The sequence below is a fragment of the Lissotriton vulgaris genome, chromosome 6 (genome assembly GCF_964263255.1).
Source record: "Lissotriton vulgaris chromosome 6, aLisVul1.2, whole genome shotgun sequence".
NCBI lineage: Eukaryota > Metazoa > Chordata > Amphibia > Caudata > Salamandridae > Lissotriton > Lissotriton vulgaris.
Window position 1 is genome coordinate 697,410,041 of NC_141694.1, and position 20,553 is coordinate 697,430,593.

Consider the following 20,553-nt stretch of genomic DNA (forward strand, 5'->3'; position numbering starts at 1 on the left):
AGTCTGACGCCTGGGGATATTCTAAGGTAAGGAATCTATCACTAACGTGTCTCTTTCAGATCTGTGGTCCACATTATGTTTCTGATTAATTATTAGATAAAACGCCTGTGAGATAAAAGCTGTGTGCTCACTAGGGATAGAGGAGGCTGTTTCTGGAATTTCTTGAACAGCAGAATCTGTCCTACTCAAAAACGTTTGGATTAATTTGACGTTAAAGTTGTGTTTATCACATATGTTCTTCAAAGGAGCAAATAACAGTATCAAGATTTTCCTGTAGGGTACTTTCATAAAGGAAAAATATAAAAAATAGGGAACATTTGCATGCCTCAGGAGTACGGTTACTAGCTATGCTTGCCCCAATTGCATTATAAGATAGTCCAGGTTTGCATCCACTAATCTGAATCCAAGGATGAAGTTGAAAACTCATTAAATGAAGATTTGTTAGGAGGGGCGTATTGAAGGTAAAAGGCTAAGCTGGAGGGTTAAAAAAAATTCTTCCCAGCGTTGGGGTGGGGAGTTTGGGGTGGGGCTGTGCGTTTGTGGCAGTAGCCACTCTGTTGTTATAGTTAGGGATAACAGAGACGGCAATTCCTCAGATTTTTCACCATTAATAACTTTGCACCCGTTTGACAAAACTCCACAAAGCTTTGCAGACATATTCTTCCTTCATCACTGGCAGGGGTTGCAAAGTTTAACTGAATGGTCAACGGGGTGCAAGGATTAAGAGGGGGGGGGAGCACAAAACGAGTTTTGCTATCAACACATTTTCCGTAGACGTTTGTATTGTACATACCGTGCAAATAGCTAAACTGACTATTTTGGGTACTCCAGGCAAGTATTATTTCAGTTATAAAGTATTTTAACGTAGTCACATTGGTTCTCAAGGGATGGTCATGAAATTTTGCTGTATTTCGCCAAAGTACTGCAGTACATAACGATGAGAAGTGATTCGGTGATTGGCCAATGACTGCCTTTGCAAAAGTTAAAGGCAGCCATATTGTTTTTAGGTACAGTTTGGCTGTGTTCTGCGTTACGCCATACAGATCTAGCTAAGTATTAGATTTGGTATTTTACCATACATATAGTAACAGGAAGTGAACAATTTGATCCGATACTTACCTACATCAAAGACCTTAACTTAGAACAAAGAACCCAGCAAAAATGTGATAAAAAAGTACATTGCTGCCTCTTACTTTTGCTAAACATAACCATTAGGCACTCACATACTGACTTCTCATCTGCATGTACCACAAACCTATTGCAGCACAGTAAATGAATGAATGAATGAATGAATAAATAACTTTATTGTGTGGTTACTTAAAACCATTACATTAAGACCAAGGTATAAAATTACAAAAGTTAAAACCACAAAATTTCTGTAGACAAGCGTTTGTGAGAAGTTCCCATAGTTCATAAGGGCGCACGCGGTCGGGGACCTGTGAGAGCCACCAGGTGTCCCGCGACGAAGTCTCTATTCCTGCGTGGCCTTGGCAGCTATCAGCTCGAGCTGAGTCTGTTGTATAAATTTTCCGAATGAGGCCATCTGTTTTACTATGCTCAAGGTGTATAGATGATGGATTGCTTCCTTAGCTGTGCGTGTCCCGGCGTCCCTAAGAATGGGCCTAAGGTAGTGGGTGCGGGGTGCACGTAGGGCAGGGCAGCAAAATAGTAAGTGGGCCAATGACTCTCGTTTATAATTACAGAGTCTGCAATCCCGAGCTCCTATGCCTGCATTTTCCGGATGATATAGTTCTTTCAGCGGCAGGGGGTGCAGTCTGTAGGCAAGAATCTTGTGGAGAGCTGGGAGGCCCACGGCCTGTGTGAGATGGTTTTGAGGATTGTGCACGGTATGTGGCAGGCATAGGGACTCATGGAAGGCTCTTTTCGTGAGGGACTCCATGTCCATGTCCCGAGAGCATGCGCGCACTTGCTTTTTTAATCGCGTGTTTGATGGTCGTGTAGTTGACAAGGTCTGGGTTCCATGACTCAATCGCCAGATTCAATTGCGTCATGGCTGCTTCGATGATAGCTGACCAGGGGTTCCCAGGTTCGATGAAAATGTGTTTCAGGACGGCCTTCAGTGTGTTGTCGCGTGCCGCTGTTGTGAGATAATATTTACTTAGGGCTGCCATCTCTTCCAGAGTTTGTTGATTAAGGGAGAATTCCCTGCGGATTAGAGTGTTTCTTGTACATTTCGGTAGATGGTACAGTCTCTTATATGCCCCACAATGAATTTTTTCCAGCTCCTTATTCAGTTTGCCTGGGTACGCCTGTTGTGCGTAATTAAGGGCCGGCATTAACTTGGCCTTGAGGACTCTTTGGATGGCCGTTGCTGATGGGCTGTGTATGAAGGCTTGTAGTTTACATAGGGCAAAGGTGATGGACTTACCTGTACCCTGTATTTTCTTTAAGTGGGTACCGCACAACCCCGATTCATGGAAGGAGACCCCTAAGTATATGTATTTCTGGGTACTGTCCAAAGTTAAATTGCCGAAGCTCCATTTTGCTCTTTTTTTTTTTGGGGTAGTGCCCAAAAATGACTATTTTTGATTTAGTCGGATTTGCTACCAGCCTGTTTTTGTTGTTAAATATTGCCAGGGCGGTGAGTGTCTTTTGGAGTCCTATTTTTGTATGATCCAAAATTACGAGATCATCCGCGTACTGCATGAAATATATTTTGGTTGCCCCGATCTTTGGCGTTGCTAGGGCAGCCCCCAGCAGGGCTGTCTCCATATCTGCTGTATATAAATTGAACAGTAGGGACGCCAACACGCACCCTTGTTTTAAGCCGCGATTTGTATCTATCTTGTCAGTTGCAGAATCGTTTGAAAGTTTGATTCTTACCCAGGTGTTTTGGTACAGAGATTGTATCGCTCTTAACAGGGAGGGATCGATGTTCCAATGGACCAGCTTTCTCCATAAGATGGTGCGGTCTACTCCATCGAACGCAGCAGAATAGTCGAAGCAGGCGAACAAAGGGAGGCTTTTGCGCAGCCGTGCTCGATTGACTAGGTAAGAGAGTGCTGTGATGTTGTCTATAGTCGAGGACCCAGGTCTGAAGCCGGTTTGACAGAATGGCAGGAGGTTTTCTTCGCTTGCCCAGTCCGTAAGGTCTTTCAAGATTGCGCTTGCGTAGGCTTTGCCCTCGATGTCGAACAGGGCGATCATGCTGTAGTTTGTTGGGTCTGATTTGGTCCCTTTCTTATGAATTGGATGCAGGAGCGAGCCTCGCCATGAGTCAGGCACAGCCCCCGACAGCCATCAGTCAGAGAATAGGTAGGTCAAGTTTTCAGACCAGAATTCAATGTTTGATTTAAACAAGTGGCCTGGTAGGCCATTAGGGCCCGGAGCACCTTTTGCTCTGATTTTTTTTAGTATTTTGAACACTAGAGCTTTTCCGGGAGGGGGTGTTGTATTAGTAATTAAGGCCGGGGTCACTTTTTGTGGGGTCGTATTATGTGGCTGGATAGTTAATCCTTCTTCCTTGTAAAGCGCTTTTAGATGACAGACCCGGACAGATGCCTCAAGGGAGTTTTCTCTATGGTTTATGCCTCGACCAAGGCGACTAATGTAACTCCAGAACTCTTGTGATTTCCCAGGGCTCAACAGATCGAACATTTTCAGCCACTGAGCCTCGCAGTGATTACGCTTTGCAGCCCAAACTTTTATGGAGTGGCTCTTAGCGACCTCTTGCAGTTGAATTTTGTTTTTGGTTGTACGGTGTTTACTGTAGGCTTTTCGTTTTTTGTTTAAATCCTTTGCACTGGTTTTGATTTCTGCGTTGAAACCGAAGGCCGTCGGCGGGTGCCAGTGGATTGCCCTTGGTTTGTCCCCACCTCCCCTAAGTTCTGCCGCTAGGGTCGAGGTGATTCCATCCCATGTAGCTATTATCTCGTGGTTGTGTTTGCGCGGGGGCCAGCCTGCCCACGTGTTTGCCCAGTTGTTAAAGGTTTCTGTGGCTACCTGTCCCCATTTTATTCTTCTGGGCAGCTTTATTAATTCTTGGCCGTCCGATGCCCCCACGCATGTGGGCTTGTATCGTGATTGTACTAGTAAGTTCATGGTAATTGTTAGGGCTGCGTGATCACTGTCATTGCGTTGGTGAACCGTGAAGTTTATCATTTTGTCTTGCAGTTTATCGCTTAAGATGATGTAATCGATCGTCGTTTGGTTGTTGTACGTGTGACCGATCAAGGCTCCCGGGGTCTTCTTTAAGAGCAATGTGTGGGCCGTCGCCAGTTTGTAAGATTTTAAGAAATCATTCAGTGCTTCGGTCCCCCCCGCAATGTTGATTTTGCTCGGTAGAAACCCCTACGTTATGGATGTTAAAGTCACCGAGGATAATGCAGTCTAATGATGGATGGCCTAGCAGTAAAGTTTCTAATTGATTTGCGAGTGTGAGCGAGTTGGATGTGTTCTCCTGCGAGTTATGGTAAATGTTGATTAGTAATATTGGTGGAATTCCGTTGATGGAGTGAGGGAATTTCAGAATGCCCGCCTGTAGGGTGTCTGGTTGATTGTGTAATTCCTTGAATTCTATGTTCAGGGCGTGTTTTATGTAAACGCAATTCCCCCCTGAAGGTCTTCCGAATATATTGGTCTTTTTAGCCGCTTTACTGTATTCTGCATATCCTCTTAGCGAGAGTGGTTGGGTCAGCCAAGTTTCCTGTGTGCATATAATGTCTGCTTCCTCCAAGAATTTCACCGCAGCTGGGCTTAGTAGCAGCTTTTTGAGGCCTGAGACGTTCCACGTTAATATTTTTAGACTCGCTGTGAATTTTTCTTTTTTCTTTAGAGTTTTTTCTCGCTCCCTGACAGTGTGTAGAGGTGTTCGGGCTAAGTTTGCGTGGCGAACTGTGTTAGGAGCTGGGATTTAGTGCTTACAACTTTAACACCACTTCCACTGTACACACACACTACCAAAAATTACCATTTACATCTCATAATGTATATTACTGCCAAACTACATCCACATCCGTTCACACACTTCACGCTACGTTGCTTTAAAGTAACACTCCACGTCACTCCTCACTATTACACTTTGACATTCCACTATACACCACCAATCCATTGTACGTCTGTCCAAACCACTCTATGCAAATTGTACTCTACTTTATTCTATGACACTCCAGTCTATGCCACTCCACTGTGCTTTACAGCTACACAACATTGCCATGTGCATGGGGCTATCCCAAAGAACAAACGGAAGATGATTCAAGTGAGGAAGAAGGTCCCCCACCTCTGTAATACATCTAGTCTTGACTTTGTATGTTCCGCTAAGGGAAGTGAATGAAAAACAGAAAAAAATAGGAATTACTTTTGATTTAAAATACTTGCTTGTTCTTATGAATAGAAATAAAGAAACTATGTTTGTATCAGAACAAAACAAATCTGTCAGGTATTCGTCTTTATATTTGAAATAATGAGCATCAATGTCTGAGAATGCATGAAACGTGATTTCAGAAAAAAATATCAAAGTGTTGTTATTTTGACAAGTTAAGTGCCTGTATATTTAAAGAAAATCTACACATGATAGCTTTACTTGCACCTAAAAGCTCTACAAAGCCAAATGCCTTAAGACAACTGTCCGGGTGACGTGGTCTTCGCCTATGTGCTTTCCCTTCTGCTGACATTCAATGTAATGTTTCCATAGCATCAAATTCAAAGCCATTCTGGATTTTTTCAGAACTCCCCACTATTCGGGTTAGTTCACTAATAGGCTGCTGTGCCTTGCCCATTTGAGAATAAGCACCCGAGATGGGCCTTATGGAGGCAGTGACTTAGGGGCAGGAAGGACTGTGTGTCAGGGGAGAGGATTGGGGGGGGGGGGGGGTGGATGGGAATACAGAAGGATAAAATAAATTAGATGACATAGGCTATTCACACTACACAAGGTAATTATTAATGAAAGATGTCAGTACCAGTAGATGGACCTATCAAAATATTGGCATGCTTTTGGAAAGATCAGCCAAAACGAAACGATCAGAAACCCATGGAGGCAATTACTTTGAGCTGCTACCAAGTGATTTAGTAAAAAGAACGGGACCTACCTGCTCCGCTTTCTGTTGCAGTAGTTTTCGATGATGTTCTTCTTCGTGAAGCTTTTCCTGTAACTGACTAATCTTGCTCTGTAAAAGAAAGCAAGCCCCTTGAATCAGCCTCTATAGGAGAGCGCTTGTATGCCTGGTTGGAGAGCCATAGAAGCGCAGTGGTCAGCCACTGAAGAGCAGATGGCAGCCAGAAAACCGCGTTATTCTAGCACCCAAGACCGGCATAAACTATGAAATCAAGGCCTGGCCTTTCTTTGGTGTATTTCAAGGGCAAGGATCTGACAGTGAAGTCTGATAAGAAGAACCCTAGAGGAAGGCAAGTAACATTTTGTAATGCTTGGACAGTGCCTTTAAGTTGTGAACAGAACTTGACACCTTGCCTTGTGGCGGTGTTCGTGAGGAATCCCAGCTAGAGCGGCCTTTTAAAATTTAAAATAGATAAATAAATTTTAAAAAAGTAGGTGCAGTTCTGCACACATCATCACTTAACTTGCCAAACTACTGGTTTCCTTTACGTTAAAAGAACAAAACATTCTTTATTTAAAAGTCCGATTTTAAATCTGTAATCTTTGCAGCCCAAGGGATGACTTTGATTAAATATGATAGTCTCCACTGCTGTGAGATGAGATCTATAGATAACAAGGAGGTGATCACGCCTAAAGACAATAGAATGGGTTAGTTAGTCCCTGGCTCGTGGGTGAGACCCTACAGATACACATCTTCTCCTCTAGCATATCCATTTACCAAAATAATTTGCACGAAACTCAAACTAATGACCAGACTTTAGGTCCTATTAATACTGTATCACAAATAAACTGAAGTAAATTGACGGATTTATTTCTTTGAGAGCTTGAAGGCTAATCCAATAACCAACAATCAATAACCACTGGATTAACGACGGACTATGGGTTCTGGAGTAATACGCTACCCGTAGTAAAGCATGTAATGACTCCTCAGGCATGATAAGTGCTATACAATTGCAGTTAAAATACAACAATGACAAGGCGTTGACGCCCTTTTTGCCAGGAAGCACCCTGCTCTAGGAACCAAGATCAGTGGTTACTGGGATTAAACTTGTGCTTTTACAGAGAGCATTCCATTTATTTACCCCAGTTTCTTTATGGAGGATTACATTAATTCTGTTATTCTGTTCTTAACGGAAACATGGTTCTCTGAGGCATCTCTCCCTGACATTCTAGCCATCCTCCCCGATTCTTATTATGCCCTCCGGGCAAGACCGGGGGGGGGGGGGTGTTGCGATGATTGCTCGAACCACTCTTCAATCCCAGCTTCTTTCCCAACCTTCTATAGCTGGGGTGGATTTTTTGGTCGCCCGCTCCACTAATCTTTCCGCGCCTCTTACTGTCGTCCTTGTCTATCGCCCCCCCCATGAGTATGCCTCTGTTTGTGGCCTCCCTGCAGGAACTCCTCGCTACGCTCGTAGTTAACAACTCTTCTGTTCTCCTGCTAGGCGACTTTAATTACTGGCCTGGTGACCCCAGGGAGGACTTAGCGTCCAAGGACTTCACGGCCACTCTCTTATGTCTCAACCTCAAGTCCCATGTATTGACCCCTACTCACAATCTTGGACATATTTTGGACCAAGTCTGGTCTTCCCAGGACATAGTTTCCCCCCCCCAGCATCCTCCCTTGTACCTGGTCCGACCATTCTCTCATTTTCTTCACTATCAATATTGGTTCCCCTCACAAACCTCCTTGTCCCAAGAATGTTTTTACACGTAGCTGGAATCGCGCTGATCTGCTCTCCCTCTCTCATTCCCTTGATTCTTCCCCTCCCGATCTCAATGGCATTTCCCTCGACTTACAGGCCGCTGCAGTTGGCAACTGGTTATCTTCCGCCTGCGATCTAGTAGCCCCTCTCAAGCTAGTTAAGTCCATTCGTCCTCACGAGGCTCACCGTTGGTTTAACTCTGAGCTTAAGGCCCTCAAACTGGAACTTAGACGCTCTGAGCGCCTTTGGCGCCGTAGCTACTGCCCTGACCTCAAGGCCAAACACAAATCTCTTCTTAAAGAGTATAAGAAAGCCATTGTTGTGACCAAGACCAAGTACTTCTCCGAACAAGTAATCCTCTCTGCTAACAAATCTAAAGAGATCTTCTCCTTGGTTAACAACTTGGCCACCTCTGATCGTGCTTGCCCCAATTTTATTCCCTCCCAAGCCCTCTGCTCTTCTTTAAACGACTTCTTCATCGAGAAGATCGTTAAAATTAAATCCAACATTTCTATCACTCCTTTTACTCCACTTCATTCTCCCCCCTCTGTGTTTAATTCTTCCTTTTCCTCTTTCCCGCCCCTTTCCCTGGATTCCTTCTTAGCTCTGCTCACAAAAATCAAGTCTGGCTCTCCTACCGATTGTGCCCCTGCTCGTATCCTTAAAACTCTCTTTTCTTCTTGCCCTGCTACCCCTCTTTCCCTCCTTAATGCTTCTATTTCCACTGGATTGGTCCCCTCTTCATTTAAGTCTCCCATTGTTTCCCCCATTCTTAAAAAACCTGGTCTTGACTCCTCCCTCCCTTCTAACTTCAGGCCCATCTCTCTCCTACCCTATCTTGCCAAAATTCTGGAATCCTACGTCACTTCCTGTCTTTCTACTTATATCGAGCAGAACCATCTTCTTGCTTCTCACCAAGCAGGTTTCTGCTCGGGTCATTCGACCGAATCTGTGGTGCTCGCCGTTCTCGACGAGCTGAAAGCCAAGGCTGATACCAACTCCCCCCAAGCTTTGGTTCTTCTCGACCTGTCCGCTGCGTTTGACACAGTCGACCATAACATTCTTTTGGACCGTGTCAGCGCAGCGGGCATTCGAGGCCCTGCCCTCTCCTGGATCACGTCCTTTCTAACAGGACGCTCACAAGCTGTCCACCTCCCTGGCTTTTCTGCTCTTCCCCTCCCGGTGCCCTGTGGGGTCCCCCAAGGTTCCTCCCTCTCTCCTCTTCTTTTCAACCTTTACATTCACCCACTTATTTCTTCTCTCCTTGAGCTGGGGGTCTCTGTGTATAACTACGCAGACGACCTCCAGCTCGTCTTTGATCTTTCTTCTTATTCTCACTCCCTATCTTTTTTTCGCTCCACCATGGTTTTTATTTCTGGGTGGATGAGCGCCAATCACCTCAAGCTCAATCCAGATAAGACTGAGCTTGTCCTGACCGGCGGCTCATCCAGCCCTGGGTCCTCCGCTTTTTGGCCCCCTATTCTTGGCCCCCCTCCCACCCCGGTTTCCTCCGTTAAAACACTGGGCATTAAGGTTAGCCAGGACCTGTCCATGCATGGCCAGGTCAGTGCTGTAGTGTCTTCCTGCTTCCTCTCCACTCGGTTGATCCGAAAAATTTCCCGTTTCTTTTCCCTTGACTCTTAAAATCATCATTTCTGCCCTCATCACTTCCCGCCTTGATTATGGAAATAGCTTGTTCGTGGGTATCCCTGCCTACGAAACTCGCCGCCTTCAAGCAATCCAAAATCAGGCTGCCCGTCTCATCTTTCACTTGCCCAAAACTCACCACATCACTCCTGTCCTCAAATCCCTTCACTGGTTACCCATCCTGAAGAGATCCTTGTTCAAACTAGGGTACCTTGTCTATCGGGCTCTTGATCGCTCAGCACCGGCGTTCATCAACTCTCGGATTTCCTCCCACACCCCTGTCCGCACTCTCCGATCATCTTCCTCTGCCCTCCTCACTGTTCCCCGTTTCCGCAAAACTCGCACTGGTGGAACTAGATTTTCTGTTCTTGCACCCCGGTTTTGGAATTCCCTTCCTCTCTCTATGCGTTCTATCCCTATCTTTTCACACTTCCGTAAAGCGCTCAAAACATTCCTGTTTGCCCAGGCCTACCCCCGCTAACCTCCTTGGCCCTGTTTGTTCTGTTCCCTAGAGCTCTCAGCGCCAGGAAGCCGTTTGGCCATCGTGCGCTCTATAAATAATTTCTTTCATTCATTCATTCATTCATTCATTCATTCATTCATTCATTAATAGGGCTGTGAGTGAGGGTGGAGAGGCATGCGAGTTCATGTAGATGGCTGGTAGGATTAATAAATGGGCAAGAGGAGTTTCGATATATATTTCATAAAATGCAATACAACATTTGTCAAGGGTGTTCCTAATGCAGACGTATCAACGGGAGTTGGATGTATTTCTGGTAGGCGATCACTAGAGGGTAGCACAAGACAACAATGCGTGGGAAACCAAGGAGAAAATAACTGCCCACATTTCCATCATATCGATCTTTTTAGACACAGCAAGATTAACTCGGTTGACCTGTATTTTGTTTTATTACAGGGTGCAACATCAGCTAGCAGCTACCAAAGTCATACTCTTGGAGCAAGCCGCAGACAGCAATAATGAGGACACAAAAAGCTGCATCAATATAGATAATTAAATTGTAATATAGCATTATGCAATAATGTTGCCCTTTCATAACAGCTGAGCAATGGCTTAATGTTATCACTTTCTGGCCTTAAATACTAGTTTTACATCTTGATAAACAATATGGTTTCTGCTCTAACCTCAGCTTTACCAACACGAAAAAGCAAGCATTACAAAGAAAAAAAACCAAGAATGACATTCACTGGAGAGTCATGGAATCCCTCTCAATGACAAGGAGAGGTGCACGTGTGACCACCTTTTTGACTATGGGGGAATGCAGTTGGTTAGAATTAGTTAGTTTTCGATCTAATGGCTACATAAGTCCAATAGGCTTGGAGTGCAGGAGAGCCACTGCCAGAACCAGTTTTGACATGGCTCAAAATGACAGCCTCGCTCTGAAGGCTGACTCAAGTGAAGCCCAGCTTGAGTCTGCCAGCGAATCCCAGATGCCTGGCATGTTATGGTGGCGAAACATGCATTATGGTGTCGCAGTCCTTATTGCGGATGAAAGGCAACAGTGGTTCGCATGGATTCCTCCTACAAAGTTATTTAGTAGTGCATAGAATACTCGCTTATATGTCTATTCCAGAGGTGTTCACAATTTATACACCAGTAATTGTACATTTAGCAGCTTCAAACAATGCATTAAGCTGTCTCATTGTACTAGCTCATTTGTATAAACTGTCCCAGGCTGGACAGGGTCTCCCAAATTTCATTTAGGAAACACCTTAGCAGTGGAAACCCCCCTAAACTTAGTATAGTTTATCTTCTCAGGTCTACACGTGGAAAGATTGTGACAAAAGGCCTTGTGGAGCCGAAGATGTTAAAACCCGGCACGGAGGCAAACCAGCAAGCTCAACTTTCAGAAAACATAAAAATTGGAATCAGACAGAGCCATCAGCTTTGCTATTCCATCGTTTTGGGGTTTTATTCTGGGAGTTGATAGTGCAGGCTTTAGAAGAACCCTTTAGTTTTCTGTAGAGTCAGTGCCAAGTGGATTAAGAGAGGCCCTTCAGGAGAGCTGTGGCTGAGCAGCACCCCTACCCTGTTCCAGATCACGTTGTAACCATTTTTATTGTCATATCATTCACTTGTTCCCCGCATGATGCACCTGGATCTAAAGAATGCCTGGCCGGAAGGGAACTTGTATTGCATTCCTTCAAGCACAGATACGGGTTGAGCTGTACCGGAGTCTTTGGGTTCTACAAGCGCAACTCTTGCGTGGACAATCTTAATACATCTACACTTTGGAATACACAGGTCCCATGTAACCAGGTAAATCTCAAACATTTCCACAGGACGTAGAGCATATTATTGAAGGCAGAATTGCACATAGAAAAGGGAGAGGCACCAACCAAAAGAGGTGGTTGTTATACTTTTATTGATCTTGTGAAAGTCAATGGATAAAACATAAAATTGTGGTGGGAGGCAACTCCCAGTTGGGAGCTCCGTATGAAGAAACAAAATGTGTAAAACTCGTTCATTCAGACAAGGGGGTAAAACAAAAAATCCCACCGATCATCTGATTTGACACACCACCCTCTACCTAAATTGGACTCACTTTCCCAAGTTGTGGCCAAGAGGAGCTGAATAGTATTACTAAATTTCATTTGGTTACCATAACGGCAGCACTTAAAAAGTCCAGCTTTTGAGGTCTGTGAGACTGGTGGATTCCATTTGGACAATCATAATGGGGGTGGAAGTCCAATACACTAAGAACAATGTAAACTTAAATTTGCGAATCAAGAGCCTAAGAGGTTTTACTCAATGAAGGAATGAACAAACTGACGTCAAAATTTAGCAATTAATCAGTGCTACCAAAGGAATTTGATTGTTTCAAAAGTTGTGGTTTATTGAGAGCGCCTTACCAGTTAATAGAACGGCACATGTAGCGGTCGAGTCAGACTGCTCTGAAGCCCCTTCAGAAGAATCCATAGAAATCTTTAAAAAAAGGATACTATCTTGCGCAGACTGATGCAGTATGTGGACATTATCTTAAAGGGGCAATCAAGACCAGAGAGGTAGCTCACATGTGGGTGGTGTTACCTGGGCAGTCCTCTGAGTGGCAGTCAGCCTCAGGCATTCCTTTTCCAAGACATCAAGTCTTTCAAGCTTTGAATGCAGGTCTTCTTGATTCAGATCGTTCTCTCGACGAAGACTAGCCTAGGGAGGAAAACAGAGCAAAATAAGGTCGAAGACTATGCCGCACTGAAAATGTTAAAAGTTTACAAATACTTGGACATAAAATGAAACATGTAAATTTGAGGTCTATTACATTACCAGACAGTTTACTGCCTTCATTTCCAAATCGATCACCCTCACGGAAGATATCCACCCAAATAAGACGATCTGATGAATATAACTGAAATGTGTGACAGTGTAATCTGTATGGCCATACTACTTTCATTATAAACAACTGAAAAGAGAAACATTTTAAATTACCTATTGCTGAATTTAGAAATTAAATCAAAACTGGCAGCTTTTTAAAACTTTCGCATGCCAAAAAAAAGTGAAACATGGAAATTGAAGTTCAAAGACAAGTGTAGTCCTCCAGCTTGACGCCTCGTAATTTCAAACTGTGTGCCTTAAGTTCCCCATACAGGTTGCCTGACAAACCTCTTGCATTACATATGCGATAGAACTAACGAAAGTTGAAGACGGGTAGTGTTATAATCAGGTTGCACCTTAACGTAGCCGGTGAGTGTAGTTACCAAAGCCTTGGCCGCTGCGTATCGTGCATAAGAAAGTAGATGTGCAGGGTAACAAGGTATCTAAACCTCACAGCTCAACACCAACAGAGAATAGCAAAGTAGTAAATATGCGTCTCTCACTCCCTGCAGCCTCCCCTCACTTTCCTCTGCAGCCCGACATACTTTGCTCTTCCTCTGGAAGCCTTGGCCCCAATCATCAGTTAGGCTGTAAGCACAACACATAATGGTACTTAGTGGAATATGTTTTTCACACACCCCTCCTTTAGGGCACAGAACCTTTTACCCCTACCATGAAGCATAGTGTGTTCACCATTCACCACCATCTCACAAGCGCAGATGACCCCATATCCTTAAATTCAAATAAAAAAAAATCCATGCCTTGGTCCAAAGAAAAGGGCAATGTTTTCATCGTCACGAGAAGCAGCCCTCCTAAGGCAGACAGGCAGATAACAGTGGAAAAACTATTAAGCGGAAAATGTATTTCAAAATCTGTATACGGTGTGGTAAAAGTGTTTTCACATGTAACTTTTGCTGCATTGTCGTAACGAACGTAAGTACTGTCATAATACACGTATGTGTGAATGCGTTTTTATTACAACTAATCCTCTAAATAATGTGAGTTATCGGGGCACATTTATTTTCGCTGCCATAGCATTAATATAAATAGATGAGTTATGATCTAGGACAAAATCTATAAATATTAAATCCAAAGTGAAATCTTCCTCTACTTCCATGCATGAAACATTACGACAGACTACAAAAAGGACTCTTGTTTGGACAGAATGTCCTCTTTTTGGCGGTAGTGAGCAGTGTGCCTTGCTCAATGTCTTTTCCGATTATCTTCTAATTTCCCAAACAACCCTGTGTCAACTTAGTGGGTATTCCAGTATATTGACAAGCTAGCACCTCAATCGGCTAGAGCAGCCAAAGGCCTGTTGGACTCAAGCAAACTGTGGCCAATCCACCGAGCACCAAACGTGGTTGATGCACCTCTTCAGGATACAGTTTTTGCTTGCGAGGTGTGGGAAGTTTTTTCTTTGGTAGGAGACAGTTCAGATGGTTTCATTACAGGTGCATTAAAACCAAGTACCAGTGACTAAACCTAAAGTTACAGTAGTGCAACAAACTCCTACATTCTTTGAAGTGCTGCAACTTTTAACTTATGTACTTTCGAGTACTGAACGAGAAACTGGGATTTAATGCTACTGTTTTCTAATCCTTGTACAAGGATCATTACCCAAAATGTTCTAAAGTCACAAGCTTGGGCTTTGTAAATGACCGCTATTGAATAATATAAACCACTGGTAAATGCTACTTTATTGCTTAGTGCTACAGAGTTTGCTAGTAAGGCAGGGACAGAACATTTTTGCTTCTCATTCTTATCAGTGACCTGGATTTGTAGCAATTTTTTTCTTAAGTGAATTAAAGTATTTTCCTTTAGCAAAGTAAACCAAGTGGTGGACTATTAGTGGTTAAGTCGCATTAGTGTGTCATACTCTTCAGAGTACCTAAACCTTGAGTAAGCCAGGAAATCTCTCTCGCTACCGGATGTTCTGGAAGGGAGGTCATGGGCATTCAATCTGGGTCCTACTGTATTTTGGACACTAGCTGTAAAGGACTGTTACAGTTTGAGTCAATAACTTGTGACTGTCCATGGACCCTAGAGACAAAGCCTGAAGACCTGGCTTTATGGGACAAATTCACTCCCACCATCCTTAGCAAAGAAACTGCTCATGTTAAACAATCCAATTGCTTTGCTGATTCCATTCATCTATTGCCAAGGAACATAAAGTGGACCTCATCGCGCACTGACTCCACGTAAATAACTTCTCCCTGGTTCATGTATCTGTCCCAGACCACTTTAAGACTGGTCATGTTCACCAGCTGATAAGAGCAGAAGGTGGCTCTTGATCAAGGAGAAAATTACAAGCTTTTCAAACAGCTCTCGTTCTTGCCAAATATACTCAAGAGATATTGTAAATCAACTACCACAATACACAATGAAGGATCATCTCGTGTAAGATCCAAGATTTCTCCTTTTGACATAGCAGTAATATCACTTTCTTCAGGATTGCTGATGACAACTTGCACAAATGTATCCAAGTGTACTCCTGCATGTTAGTTAGTTGACCAGGACCCCTTTCTACTCATTCTCAACAAAAGACTATGAATTGTAAATATGTCCTTGCTGGTTCAATTCTTACCACACAACCCGATTTTAAAAAGTAAAGATCTGAACAATCTCTCTGAACCTTCTATACCTCTATGCAGTATTCCTGAAGGCTTTTTTACTTTTCAATGTGTTGACCAGACGTAGGCTTCTCTTCTGCGAATATGCTTTGGATACTCAGCTGTATTAGAGAACCCACTGTGCTAAAGATTCTCACTCTTTCAAACTGCTTAACCAAAATCTAGACCTGGAAGGCACAGGTACATTTATGCACCGATGACCAGAGTTCCTGTTTTATCAAGAACGGCGGTAAATAAAGGTTTTAAAGGGCTTCTGACACAAGGAAGGAACAAGATGCATGATAATACTGGAACCAATTACCTGAATGTCACAGGACAGACATCTGAAGCAGTGGTATGCACCTCAAACTATGGAAATGGAAACCCAAACAAGAAACATAGTTTGGACTAAGGAACCTTACACGTGCCGGTGAGAAGGATCTGAATGTCACAGCACTGCAGTCATTGACTAACGCACCATAGACTGGGGGCACGGTACAGTTTTAAATACTATTTAGACGCTAAGTAATGTGTGTCAATCTACCCATGTAAAAAAAGATAAAGGAGAGACGTAGTGTGGGTTGGTGAGCTGGCCTTGGTCTGGCATATACACCATGCCTACCCTGACCAAAGCCAGCACAATGGTTTAGTATAAAGAAAGGGTGGCTCAGGCACAAGTTTAATACCTTGCATCCTATGCTCAATTTTACACTGTCTGCCACATCTACCTTCAGTAGAATGGTCTTGGCCAATACAATATTTCTATGCCCTCTTTCCTACAAGGGGAATTTTCATCAATCAGGATACAGTCATTTCTCACAGCCACAGGGAAACAGGAAATGTAGAAAAATCATTGTGGTGACAATAGGAGGTCTGGGAGAAGTGGGTGGAGGGACAGGAGTCCGAGTGGATGAAGGTCAATCGGCGGTATCCTGTTATATTCTAGGTTGATAAGGCAAAGTGCCAAAGACCAGGATAGCAACATGGAAAATGTAGACTTAATAATGGAACCAGGAGGACTGTCTTAAGTCAAAGAAAGCTAGCCTATGCGGTTGTATAGCAAAGGTTGCTTGCACATCTGCTCTTTAAATAGCATATGCTTTTTACTGCTGTAAGATTAAGTTTGAGAAAGACATTTAACAAAAAATGCTTACCTGTTGCTCTACAACCGCATTCTTCTCCTTTTCTGCATTCTGCACCATTTTCCTCATATAGTCTAGTTGTTTTTCCAGCAGAGAGCACCGGCTCTGTGCTTTGCTCAGCTGAGAAATTACTTCTTCTGGAAAGAGGAAGAAAAAGCCCATTTGCTCAACAAAGAAACAAAAAACACAAAAAAAGTGCTCAGGAATCCTCACCATCATCTGCACATTCTTCACAAAAATGATATAGTCATGTGTCAAATGTTAAAACTACCCAGATTGCCTCTCCTGATGTTAATCTCATGACCACATCACAATCTTTCCTTCTGACACAGATGTTCTGGTCTCTTTTGACCATAGACAAGAAAAGTTCAAGGACATGTGAACAGTTATGCAATACGAGCAACAAATAGGACAAAGAAGCACACTTCTACATGGGGTTTCCCCATTGCAACAAGCGAATGACCATGACAGATGGATAAACTGATAGGTCTCTGCTTTAACCACGTCGATGCTGATGACTAGCTCAGCTCGTCATCAGGCTTACCTGCCGTATGCTGATGACGAGCTGAGCTCGTCATGTAACGCGGTATTTCGAAAAATGCCGCACAGAGCGGGAAAAGCCGCCGCATCGATGCGGTTAAAACGCCAAGCTATTGACTCGGTCCTGAATTGCATGGGCAAAAGAGGTATTATTCCAACATGGAAGGAGGCAATTTTGGTCCCGATTTACAAGGGGAACAGGAATGATCCTGCCTGCTATCGGCCCATCTCCTTGTTCGATGGCTTCATGAAGATGGCGGGCAGGGTCATTCTTGCTCGCATTCAGGACTGGTTAGAGGGACAGGAAGTGCTATCACCATTCCAGCATGGGTTTAGGGGAGGGCGGGGGACAATTGAGCAGGGGCTAAATCTCTCCCTAACCATCTCCAAATATATACACGCAAGGAAAACTAACCTATACGGGACATTTGTGGACCTCAATTCTGCATTTGATTGCGTTTTGCACGACAATCTCTGGCAGACTCTGAGGGACATTGGGTTGGACAATAAAATAGATTACATCAGAGAACTCCATGCTGAGGCGGGTGCAAGAGTAAGATACGGCCAGAGGGGGAAATGCACTGAGCTCTTTAAGATTAATAGAGGGGTAAGGCAGGCCTCCATATTGCCCCCCCTGCTATTTAACCTCTATATTAATGGAGTGGGTTCTTGCTTAACACAACAGGGCGCATTACTCGCAGTCCTCACTTAGAGGTCGCAAACAGCCTACCCTCCATAAACAGCAAAAAAAAACAATGAGCTTAGGCCGCATCACAGTCCGCCGGGACGGAACAATGCAAGCTTCAGATTCGGAGGTGGTCCCAGACTCTGTAGAAACAATGCCAGATCTTGAACAAGTAGACGGAGGGCCAGGCAGTGGACATGAATAACCTTTCTGAGATGAACACGGACAGCTGAACTGTACATGAAAGTTGGCCCTGTGTAATTGATAAGTGGGCCTGAGAAATTAGATTGAATTCTATTTTTGAGATACCTGGGAGACTTCTACTCCGGAATGTGGGGGTGACTCCTTAACCTTCTAGCCTCTCCTTAATTTGATCTACATATATAGGATGAGAGCCATCCCGATGTATAATGTTTTGGGAAATGTGCAGCCGCCGGATCGGCAATGACCCCACTAGGGACCAGGTCTGCCGGGGTAGTTTGAGAGCAGTCTCACGTCCAGACGATACCAGCTCTCTTGCACAGCGTTTATTTAGATAAAATTACTGACATTTTGGATATGGCTAAATCCGGTCACGACCCTAGAGCTGTTGTGCAAACATTGAGGTACTGGTGGGAAAGGTGGGGTTTGGAGTGGTGTGTACTGTTTCTTATAGGGATCACTGGATACATATATATATATATATATATATATATATATATATATATCTTTACTATTGCCTGGGGGGTGGAGAGGGGGGATAGAAATGTTTGGTTTCTAAAGTTGGTTTGTTTGTTGGGGGATTTTTGGGGCCAAGAAGCATTATGCCATGATGCACACATTCTGGACCACACGAGAGGGAGGTACTATTGGGGGTGCAACATACATCAGATACTGAACACAACATCAACATGACAGCGCAGACATTAAGGTTTCTTAGCTGGACCATCCGAGGGTTGGAAACCCTTGATAAGCGTCTAGAATACATGCCTTCCTGAAGACATTTGCAATAGCAGGGCTACAAGAAATGCACCTATTGGGGAACACAATAGTGAGTCTAAGTAAAAGGTGGAGGGGACAGATTTACGCTACATCATATTCTGGTTTTGCACGTGGAGCACTGGTGTGGGTAGCACCAGGTGTATCTTTCCAACAAATTCAACATGTTCTGGACCCAGAGGGACGTTATGTTATTTTGTTTGGAAGATGAGAAGGAAGGGAGATCTGCATTATTAACGTCTATGCCCCCAATCTGGATTTTCCGATTTCTAACCATCTGTCTTGAAGGCGGCGACTCCCTACATAGGCGCGTAGATCCTCCTTTTTGGAGATTTCAATTGTGTACTTGATGAAAAAGTAGATAGAAGCCCCCTAAAGAGCCCACTTAACCCCATATGGTGTACTCCTTCACAGGGGTATGCAGTTGAGAGATGAATGGAGAGCGCGCAACCCCAATAAAAGAGAGTTCTCTTGCTTCACTCCAGCGACTAACACCTTTTCTCGAATTGACTATTGTTGCCTTTCGGCAGGACTTGCTGCCACGACGGACGCCATTTTCTATTTACCGTGCTATATGTCTGACCATGCCCCGCTGTTACTGACAGTATCCAGTGGACCGGGCGGCAGTCTATTCCGCTTTAGAGGCTCTGAGCTGAGGCCCTTACGGAGCCTTCATACGTACAAACGGTGGCAAAGGATCTTTGACATTATTTTGCTGAAAATTGGGGATCCACATTCACTAGAGCCACTGAATGGAGGTAATGAAAGTCGTGATCAGAGGGGTCTGAAAGAGGACCACTTACGCCAACTCAATGCTGATATTAATACCTTGGAAGCACGATTAAAAACCTTAGAGAGCACACTATACAAGACTCCGTCCGATATGACGGAGTGGACGCCGGTTAAAGGGGGAATTACTGGAGGCTTGGTCACGATTAGAGAAGCACTAATACACCACTCACAGGCACAGATTATATATGGAGGGAGACAGGTCAGGAGCGCTTCTGGCCAGACTGATTCGTATGGAAACAGAACATGTACCGGTACTTCAACTTCGTAATGATAAGAGGAACATGATGCACCCACAAGCTGCGATACTTCAAGAATTTGCAAATCACTTACAAGAGGCGTGCACGGCGGCCGCCCTGGTCCGATCACAAGCATTACCAGACTATCTAGATGCAATACTAGATGCAATAACACTGCCTACCCTTGAGGAGACAGAAACCAAGGCCTTAGGGGAACCACTTACTAGGGAGGAAGTGTTAACGGTATTTAATGTCCTGGCAGTGATGGCCTCCCAACTGACTTCTACAAATCGTTTGCACCTCAGCTGGTAGATCATCTCATTGAGGTGTTCAATGAGGCTCTCGGTAGGAGGGCACTCCCTAATACCATGATGGAGGCTCTGGTATCCATGGTTCCTAAGTCAGGCAGAGATCCCTTGTCCCCGGCATCCTATAGGCCCATACCTCTTTTGAATGTCGACAAGAAAATACGTAGTAGACTGCTGGCGGCACGAATCCAACTATATATGACCCCACTGGATCTCCCTGACCAAGCTGGATTTATCTCTGGTCGAAACACCGCACATAATTTACGACGAATTGCGCATGTTTGGCAGGCGCCGAACTTACAAGACTCGGACTGGGCCTTGTCTCTTTTAGACATTCGACAGGCCTTTGACACAGTCGAATGGGATTTATATATGGGTGGTGCTAGCTAAAATAGGATTGGGGGAAAAATATTTGAGCTGGTTGAAACTGCTTTATATTAGACCGACAGCTCGGGTCCGTCTTTGCAATCAAGTCTCTGATAGTTTAGAGCTCCAGAGAA

At 44.1% G+C, this 20,553-nt stretch overlaps 1 protein-coding gene across 4 annotated transcripts in view; it reads right to left on the bottom strand.

The window, feature by feature from the left end:
* CEP57L1 (centrosomal protein 57 like 1) overlaps positions 1–20,553 on the bottom strand; it is a 139,877-nt gene that overhangs the window by 56,304 nt on the left and 63,020 nt on the right. For all 4 annotated transcript variants that reach the window (XM_086926677.1, XM_086926674.1, XM_086926676.1 and 1 more), the window contains 3 exons: positions 16,527–16,651; positions 12,479–12,595; positions 6,051–6,128 (listed from right to left, as the gene is read on the bottom strand). In XM_086926677.1, coding sequence (XP_086782803.1) covers positions 6,051–6,128; positions 12,479–12,595; positions 16,527–16,651 — 320 coding nt within the window. The remainder of the gene's footprint in view (positions 1–6,050; positions 6,129–12,478; positions 12,596–16,526; positions 16,652–20,553) is intronic.